This window comes from Triticum aestivum, chromosome 3D (assembly GCF_018294505.1).
Source record: "Triticum aestivum cultivar Chinese Spring chromosome 3D, IWGSC CS RefSeq v2.1, whole genome shotgun sequence".
Classification (NCBI taxonomy): Eukaryota; Viridiplantae; Streptophyta; class Magnoliopsida; order Poales; family Poaceae; genus Triticum; species Triticum aestivum.
This window is the reverse complement of record NC_057802.1, coordinates 79,495,656-79,505,853: the sequence shown is the minus strand read 5'-3', so window position 1 is coordinate 79,505,853 and position 10,198 is coordinate 79,495,656. Positions and strand designations below refer to the sequence as shown.

The 10,198-nt window shown below is 51.5% G+C and overlaps 1 protein-coding gene across 1 annotated transcript; it reads right to left on the bottom strand.

The window, feature by feature from the left end:
* Positions 1-6,757: 6,757 nt before the first annotated feature.
* Positions 6,758-8,457, bottom strand: LOC123077536 (acyl transferase 7-like). Its single transcript, XM_044499816.1, has one exon. It carries the CDS (start codon positions 8,319-8,321, stop codon positions 6,996-6,998), a length of 1,326 nt encoding a protein of 441 aa, XP_044355751.1. The 5' UTR covers positions 8,322-8,457; the 3' UTR covers positions 6,758-6,995.
* Between the last annotated feature and the right edge of the window lie 1,741 nt (positions 8,458-10,198).

The following is a 10,198-nucleotide window of genomic DNA, read 5'->3' as shown; positions in this document are numbered from 1 at the left end:
AGGGTTGCCGTACCACTCTGGTGCGGAACGTGTCCTTGTGGACCTACGAAGTTCAGTAGTAACTTGATCCGAAGCTTCATGATCATCATCATTAACTTCCTCCCCAGTCGGTGTAGGCACCACAGGAACATTTTCCCGCGCTGCGCTACTTTCCGGTTCGGAAGGGGTGACTATCACCTCATCAAGTTCCACTTTCCTCCCACTCAATTCTTTCGAGAGAAACTCCTTCTCCAGAAAGGACCCGTTCTTGGCAACCAAGATCTTGCCTTCGGATCTGAGGTAGAAGGTATACCCAATAGTTTCCTTAGGGTATCCTATGAAGACGCATTTTTCCGACTTGGGTTCGAGCTTTTCAGGTTGAAGTTTCTTGACATAAGCATCGCATCCCCAAACTTTTAGAAACGACAACTTAGGTTTCTTCCCAAACCATAATTCATACGGTGTCGTCTCAACGGATTTCGACGGAGCCCTATTTAAAGTGAATGCGGCAGTCTCTAAAGCATAGCCCCAAAATGAGAGCGGTAAATCGGTAAGAGACATCATAGATCGCACCATATCCAATAGAGTGCGATTACGACGTTCGGACACACCATTTCTCTGAGGTGTTCCAGGCGGCGTGAGTTGTGAAACTATTCCACATTTCCTTAAGTGTGTACCAAATTCGTGACTTAAATATTCTCCACCACAATCTGATCGTAAGAATTTTATTTTTCTGTCACGTTGATTCTCAACTTCACTCTGAAATTCCTTGAACTTTTCAAAGGTTTCACACTTGTGTTTCATTAGGTAGACATACCCATATCTACTTAAGTCATCAGTGAGAGTGAGAACATAACGATATCCTCCGCGAGCCTCAACACTCATTGGACCACACACATCGGTATGTATGATTTCCAATAAGTTGGTTGCTCGCTCCATTGTTCCGGAGAATGGAGTCTTGGTCATCTTACCCATGAGGCATGGTTCACACGTGTCAAATGATTCGTAATCAAGAGACTCCAAAAGTCCATCTGCATGGAGCTTCTTCATGCGCTTGACACCAATGTGACCAAGGCGGCAGTGCCACAAGTATGTAGGACTATCGTTATCAACTTTACATCTTTTGGTATTCACACTATGAACATGTGTAACATCACGTTCGAGATTCATCAAAAATAAACCATTGACCAGCGGGGCATGACCATAAAACATATCTCTCAAATAAATAGAACAACCATTATTCTCGGATTTAAATGAGTAGCCATCTTGAATTAAACGAGATCCAGATACAATGTTCATGCTCAAAGCTGGCACTAAATAACAATTATTGAGGTTTAAAACTAATCCCGTGGGTAGATGCAGAGGTAGCGTGCCGACGGCGATCACATCGACCTTGGAACCATTCCCGACGCGCATCGTCACCTCGTCCTTCGCCAGTCTCCGTTTATTCCGTAGTTCCTGTTTTGAGTTACAAATATGAGCAACCGCACCGGTATCAAATACCCAGGAGCTACTACGAGTACTGGTAAGGTACACATCAATTACATGTATATCACATATACCTTTGGTGTTGCCGGCCTTCTTCTTGTCCGCTAAGTATTTGGGGCAGTTCCGCTTCCAGTGACCACTTCCCTTGCAATAAAAGCACTCAGTCTCGGGCTTGGGTCCATTCTTTGACTTCTTCCCAGTAACTGGTTTACCGGGCGCGGCAACTCCCTTACCGTCCTTCTTGAAGTTCTTCTTACCCTTGCCCTTCTTGAACTTAGTGATTTTATTCACCATCAACACTTGATGTTCTTTTCTGATCTCCCCTTCCGCTGATTTCAGCATTGAATATACCTTGGGAATGGTCTTTTCCATCCCCTGCATATTGTAGTTCATCACAAAGCTCTTGTAGCTTGGTGGAAGCGACTGGAGGATTCTGTCAATGACCGCGTCATCCGGGAGATTAACTCCCAGCTGAGACAAGCGGTTGTGCAACCCAGACATTCTGAGTATGTGCTCACTAACAGAACTGTTCTCCTCCATTTTACATCTGAAGAACTTGTCGGAGACATCATATCTCTCGACCCGGGCATGAGCTTGAAAAACTAATTTCAGCTCCTCGAACATCTCATATGCTCCATGTTTCTCAAAACGCTTTTGGAGACCCGGTTCTAGGCTGTAAAGCATGCCGCACTGAACGAGGGAGTAATCATCAGCACGCTGCTGCCAAGCGTTCATAACGTCTTGGTTCTCTGGGATTGGTGCTTCACCTAGCGGTGCTTCTAAGACATAATCTTTCTTGGCTGCTATGAGGATGATCCTCAGGTTCCGGACCCAGTCCGTATAGTTGCTGCCATCATCTTTCAGCTTGGTTTTCTCTAGGAACGCGTTGAAATTGAGGACAACGTGGGCCATTTGATCTACAAGACATAGTATAAAGATTTAGACTAAGTTCATGATAATTAAGTTCATCTAATCAATTTTTTAATGAACTCCCACTCAGATAGACATCCCTCTAGTCATCTAAGTGAAACATGATCCGAATTCAACTAGGCCATGTTCGATCATCACGTGAGACGGACTAGTCAAGATCGGTGAACATCTCCATGTTGATCGTATCTTCTATACGACTCATGCTCGACCTTTCGGTCCTCCGTGTTCCGAGGCCATGTCTGTACATGCTAGGCTCGTCAAGTCAACCTAAGTGTATTGCGTGTGTTCCGAGGCCATGTCTGTACATGCTAGGCTCGTCAACACCCGTTGTATTCGAACGTTAGAATCTATCACACCCGATCATCACGTGGTGCTTCGAAACAACGAACCTTCGCAACGGTGCACAGTTAGGGTGAACACTTTCTTGAAATTATTATAAGGGATCATCTTACTTACTACCGTCGTTCTAAGCAAATAAGATGCAAAAACATGATAAACATCACATGCAATCAAATAGTGACATGATATGGCCAATATCATCATGCTCCTTTGATCTCCATCTTCGGGGCACCATGATCATCTTCGTCACCGGCATGACACCATGATCTCCATCATTGTGTCTTCATGAAGTCGTCACGCCAACGATTACTTCTACTTCTATGGCTAACGCGTTTAGCAACAAAGTAAAGTAAATTACATGGCGTTATTCAATGACACGCAGGTCATGCAAAATAATAAAGACAACTCCTATGGCTCCTGCCGGTTGTCATACTCATCGACATGCAAGTCGTGATTCCTATTACAAGAATATGATCAATCTCATACATCACATCTTCTGGCCATATCACATCACATAGCACATGCTGCAAAAACAAGTTAGACGTCCTCTAATTGTTGTTGCAAGTTTTTACGTGGTTTGTAGGTTTCTAGCAAGAACGTTTTCTTACCTATGTATGACCACAAAGTGATTTGCCAATTTCTATTTACCCTTCATAAGGATCCTTTTCATCGAATCCGTTCCGACTAAAGTAGGAGAGACAGACACCCGCTAGCCACCTTATGCAACTAGTGCATGTCAGTCGGTGGAACCTGTCTCACGTAAGCGTACGTGTAAGGTCGGTCCGGGCCGCTTCATCCTACAATGCCGCCGAAACAAGAAACGACTAGTAGCGGCAAGAAGAATTGGCAAACTCAACGCCCACAACTGCTTTGTGTTCTACTCGTGCATAGTAACTATGCATAGGCCTGGCTCATGATGCCAATGTTGGGAATCGTAGCATAATTTAAAATTTTCCTACGCTCACCAAGATGCATCTATGGAGTCTACTAGCAACGAGGGGAAAGGAGTGCATCTACATACCCTTGTAGATCACGAGCGGAAGCGTTCCAATGAACGTGGATGACGGAGTCGTACTCGCCGTGATCCAAATCACAGATGACCGAGTGCCGAACGGACGGCACCTCCGCGTTCAACACACGTACGGTGCAGTGACGTCTCCTCCTTCTTGATCCAGCAAGGGGGAAGGAGAGGTTGATGGAGATCCAGCAGCACGACGGCGTGGTGGTGGATGTAGCGGTTCTCCGGCAGGGCTTCGCCGAGCTTCTGCGAGAGAGAGAGAGAGAGAGAGGTGTTGCAGGGGAGGAGGGAGGCGCCCAAGGCTGTAGGTTGCTGCCCTCCCTCCCCCCCTTTATATAGGCCCCCTGGGGGGCGCCGGCCCAGGGAGATGGGATCTCCAAGGGGGGGCGGCGGCCAAAGAGGGGGAAGGGTTGCCTTGCCCCCCAAGGCAAGGGGGAAGCTCCCCCCCCCAGGGTTCCCAACCCTAGGCGCATGGGGGGAGGCCCAAGGGGGGCGCCCCAGCCCAGTAAGGGCTGGTTCCCTTCCACTTTCAGCCCACGGGGTCCTCCGGGATAGGTGGCCCCACCCGGTGGACCCTCGGGACCCTTCCGGTGGTCCCGGTACAATACCGGTAACCCCCGAAACTTTCCCGGTGGCCGAAACTTGACTTCCTATATATAATTCTTCACCTCCGGACCATTCCGGAACCTCTCGTGACGTCCGGGATCTCATCCGGGACTCTGAACAACTTTCGGGTTTCCGCATACATATATCTCTACAACCCTAGCGTCACCGAACCTTAAGTGTGTAGACCCTACGGGTCCGGGAGACATGCAGACATGACCGAGACGCCTCTCCGGTCAATAACCAACAGCGGGATCTGGATACCCATGTTGGCTCCCACATGTTCCACGATGATCTCATCGGATGAACCACGGTGTCGAGGATTCAATCAATCCGTATGCAATTCCCTTTGTCAATCGGTATGTTACTTGCCCGAGATTCGATCGTCGGTATCCCAATACCTTGTTTAATCTCGTTACCGGCAAGTCTCTTTACTCGTACCGCAATGCATGATCCCGTGACTAACGCCTTAGTCACATTGAGCTCATTATGATGATGCATTACCGAGTGGGCCTAGAGATAGCTCTCCGTCACACGGAGTGACAAATCCCAGTCTCGATCCATGCCAACCCAACAGACACTTTCGGAGATACCCGTAGTGCACCTTTATAGTCACCCAGTTACGTTGTGACGTTTGGCACACCCAAAGCACTCTTACGGTATCCGGGAGTTGCACGATCTCATGGTCTAAGGAAAAGATACTTGACATTGGAAAAGCTCTAGCAAACGAAACTACACGATCTTTTATGCTATGCTTAGGATTGGGTCTTGTCCATCACATCATTCTCCTAATGATGTGATCCCGTTATCAATGACATCCAATGTCCATAGTCAGGAAACCATGACTATCTGTTGATCAACGAGCTAGTCAACTAGAGGCTTACTAGGGACACGTTGTGGTCTATGTATTCACACATGTATTACGATTTCCGGACAATACAATTATAGCATGAACAATAGACAATTATCATGAACAAAGAAATATAATAATAACCATTTATTATTGCCTCTAGGGCATATTTCCAACACGTCCTTCCAGTGGTGGAAGGTCCGCCAGCTATCATACAACCCTGATTAGTCGTTGTTGCGTGCTCATGGCGCAGCCGCTTGGCCACCTCCGTTTGGGGGCGACGTTCGGTTGCAGAGTCCACCTTGCGCCACCCCGTTGTTGCCTTTGAGTTGGCAAAGCGCTTGGACTCCTCCATCCCCACGTTGAGGAGCTGGTCACTGAGTCGACGGCGGCAACTGGCAGAGATCTCCACGGTGGTCCTGGACTGATCAATGGCCTAGACCTCCGTGAGTGGGGGGATCACCAGGACCCAGAGCAATGAGACTTTCAACCCCATGAGTGATGCATGGCGCTACACGTTGGGCTACCTCAGAGGCCGCCTGGAACTCCACTGTCACTGTGGAGGAGGTGCCACTGCCACATCAAGGTAGTAGGCTAGGCGACTGCGCGCCTTGGAGATCAACAGGGTGGGCGATTCCTCCGTCTTGACGGCGATGGGGCGAGACTGGCTACCGGACTACGGACGGGCAGGGAGGGAAGCTCCTCCTTCTTGAAGGCAATCAGGCGCCATTGGCTCCCGGATTGCCGAAGGGGTGAGAACAATAGCGCCACCTCCTTGTTGTGGTAGAGACGACATCGTGGCGGGGATGGTGGCTCTTCTTTCACACACGGGACCGGCAGGGGTGGCGGCGTTGGACCGCGGTTGTAGCGTGACCACTCCAACAGAAGCTCCATCTACCACGCAAATTGCTTGTTCGTCGCGACGGCCTTCGTGAGGATGGGCGGCTGCTCCTGCTCCTAGTAGTCCGAGGATTTGGGATCCGGCTTCACCGGCGAGGGAGCCCCGTGGAGGTTGTGGAGAACCATATCGAGACGCTGCCTTGCCCATTGGAGCAGATTTTGGGAGTGGAGAAAAGAAGAGAGGCGATGGTGTAGGGATTGCATCCGCGGCTAGCCGACTTAAATAGCCGGGGCCCGGGGTAGGCGGGTCGGCTCTGTATCAATGCATGTAGGGAAAACATCACGTCGTCTCGTTCGGCTCGGCCACGCCCGCTCTGACCGGCATGAATGCGTCACGGAGACTGGAGCAAGGGTATTGTATGTGGGCCCACGTTTTCAGAGGCGTACGTGGTGGAGGTCCGAACGTCCGCAAACCTTCCCTACATTTGGTTCCGGTTTGTGGATTTCCTTCTTCCGAACAAAATTGATGCCTGCGCGTTGTACGGCAAAAAATGTCCGAACTGTGCGATCCAGACATCTGGGGGACATTTGGTGAACCGCCTTATACTGGCGCTTAGAGGGGATGCTGATTTTTGCCTAAGCACCGATGCTTATTTGTAAAGAATAAACTCTTAATTAGACACCTTGATATGGAGATAAGCACATGATACTTAAGAAAAATTGGTTCATTTTATTGAGCAACTTGCAACTTGCACAAGTCCTGATCGACTCCTCAAAGTCAGGATCAAAGCTCATTTTCAGTGAGACTACACACCATGAATCAATCCATCCCATCAACCAATCCAAAGCAACCATATAGTATATGTCTAATCACGAGTAATGCTTAGACCTACGTACGCATCCTTTTGCCTTCGGCTTCACTTCTTCTTCCGCTCCAGTCAGCTCCGGTCAGTTCATGTCGAGCATTCCTTGGTGGAAGGCGGCGACACGGTCGGGCGTGACGCACTGGGTGATGAGCCGCGCCCCGGGCTTGTGCGCCCACGGCTTCACCAGGATGCACGTCGCGATGTAGTCCAGGTTCGTCAGGGGCACGACGTGCGCCGGCGGACCCCAGCCGTAGTCCACCTCCGCGAACCCGAGCCGCGTCCAGTCCGATACCAGCAGCGTCCGGTAGTCCGACGTGATCTGGTACGGGTCCTCGCCGCCGTCGGCGCCGGCCTCCCCGCTCGCCCACCGTGCGAACTCTGACGGCATCCGCCTCTTCCCGTCCTTTATGATCTTCACCACGTCGGGGATCGAGGAGCCGGACACCTTGCCCGCGAGCGCCGAGACGCGCATGATGTAGTAGCAGTTGCCGTAGAAGCCTACGCTGCCGCGCGGGAGCGAGGCGTGCAACAGGGGCCGGGCGTTCATGGCGAAGCAGAGGTGGACGGTGGAGTCCGGTTCGAACCCCGCCGCGCGCGTGCGGCTCTGCCACGCTTTGGCCACCAGCACCTCAAACGCCGAACACCACGAGCCGCCGTGCTCCGTGTTGTACTGCGACTTGAAGTGGTTGATGTAGTCCGCGGAGATGTCCATGGCGAGGTACTCGAGCCGCTTGGCGCCCGCAGGGCTCGGCAGGCTGCCGACGACGGCGCCGGCCGGGTCCGGGATGGCCTCACGGCCCCACTGCGGCTCCACCGCCAGGCTTTCTACTGTGCTGCCGCGGGCGAGCTCCCCCACCGCGGCCATGAACTGCGCGGCGCCGGGGCCGTCGGAGACGGCGTGGCTGAAGCGGAAGCCGACGACAAAGCCGCCGCAGGCGAAGGTGGTAACCTGGACGAGCAGGACAAGCTTGCGCTCGTCCTCCTCCTGGGCGGGCGTGGGCGGGAGCAGCTCGTCCTTGGCTATCATCATGGGGTGCTCCAGGTACTCCACGTCCTCGAGCGCGCAACCGGCCGCGGCCTCCGTGAACCAGACGCCGCTGCCCTCGCCGCCGCAGTCGACCTGCAGCAGCCCACCTTCCTCCGTGAACCCCAGGCGTCCCGCGAGCGGGTAGTACTGCACCAGGGCCTGCGCCATAGCCCGCTCGATGGTCCTCGCCGGGCCAGCGTCGTCGCCGCCGTCAAAATGCCGGTCAAGAGCCGGCTTGAAGACGTGGAGCGACTCGATGAGCGCCATCTGGGTGGGGTACCGATCAAGCCAGGACAGGCGGAGCGGACCGACCGGCGTGGACTCGGACGGCGCCACCAGGCGTTGCACCAGCCGGTCGACGGACTTGTTCACGGCCGCCATTGGTGAGAGAGAAAAGTGACCGGTGGATGCTGGATGCAGACGGAGTAGACAGTCTTAGTAAGCTTGCTTGGCAGCGCTCCTTGCTTGGCTTGGTTTGGATTTGTTTGCTTGACTTGGCATTGAAGGGGGCGGACGCGCGTGGTATTTATAGGGTTTATGCTGTTGGTGCTGGAGTTAGCGTAGGCTCTTGGCGGTGACGAGGATGAGAGTCGGATGGAAGCTGACCGTGGCTTCTGCAGTTGCTCTGCCCGGAGGACGGGGGCGAGGTCGGTCCTACGTCGAGCCGTCGGGGTCAAAAGGTGGTGGGGCGTCGCTTTCCTAGCTCTATCCAGTTGCTTGCAGCCATGCCCAGCAGCTCACGTTCGTGCCCTAGTACCACTTCGTCCTCCTAACAACTCCAAGATTGTCGAGGAAAAGGCGGGAGAGACATTTGAAGGGATCATATACTCCCTAACAACTCCAAGTACGTCCATCGGCATATTTCCATTGCAGATCGTCTTGACTTTGAGTGGCGACTTGTTACACATTTCCGAGGGGGAAGGCACGTGTTCCCTCTGGTTACAGAGTAACAGAGGCACGAAAGCTACCGGGTCCATGCATGGACCGCGTGCAGGTTAGGCGAGTTAATCCACTCGATTGGGACAAGCGACTGGCTGCTGTAGTTGGTGGCAAAAACACTAGTGCTGATTAATCTTTTTTCCGATAAAGCATAACGTAGAATCAAGGACACAATTATAATGAGTACACATCTGACCTCTGCATAATTGGAATGCACACAACGAACCGACAGACAAAAGATCACACCGGCAAGGAGCAAAGTCATACACGACCGAAGCTATGCCCGCGAATGAAAAAAGAGAAACACTCCTCCTGAAGTGATGAAATACGGTGACAGTGGTGACCATCAGCACCAACCATATCATGGCAACACAAGGACTGCGAGAAAAGGTTCTCCAAAAGGCCTCCAAGAAGGGAATGATGCGCAAGCGCCGCCATCGCTGGATCCAACTACCGAAGGTCAAATTGTGAGTTTTCACCCTAAAGATCAAGCCCGAGCAGACCCCGAGCAGCCTTCATCACGGTAACTACACACATAACACCGCCATTACCAGGTATAACAGACTACTGTCACACATAGGATTACCTTGACGGTGTTGGTAACGACGCCAGGTTGGGTCATGACGGTGCCGGGTGATCTCCGCCGCTTGCGCCCATCTCAGGGAAGAAGATCCCAGGCCGCCACCCAAGCACAAGAGCACGCGCCTGCTGCACTTTCCTCCTTCACTGCGTCCGGCCTTGCGGGGTTGTCCTCCAACGCTATAGGATCAAAGCCCCGTCGCCGCTGTCACCCGCACGGGCAAGCCCGATGGCGTCAACCGGCGGTAGCGACGAAAAGTGCACGGAGACGGCTTCCAGAAAAAGTGGATCGAGGGCCTCCCAAGTCACCCATCTCGGACAACATTGGTAAATCTTCTTGGACATAAGCAAAGTTATATCGGTTCTTCATGTCTAAGGTTTAGATTCACAAATTATGTTGTTCTTTGTCTACACTCTCTTCAATTTGACAACCACTCACCTGGAGAGGAGTGGCGCGGGTTTTCTTCATATCCCTTCAACAACACAACCAACCCCAATCATTGAATGCAACTGAGATCAACTCGCGACAAGCACTAAGCTTGTGAGCTACTTCCCGTCTAGGTTTATTATAACCCCCCTTTTCTTTTGATTTAAATTTAAACTATAAATTTAACTAATAAAATGAAAACTATATATCATAAAAATTATACAGTCAGAAAGCTCTTTCAAATACAAATCCAACAATGTATCTTTTGTAGCATATACTTTATACTTTATTAATTATATCGATGGTCAAAGTC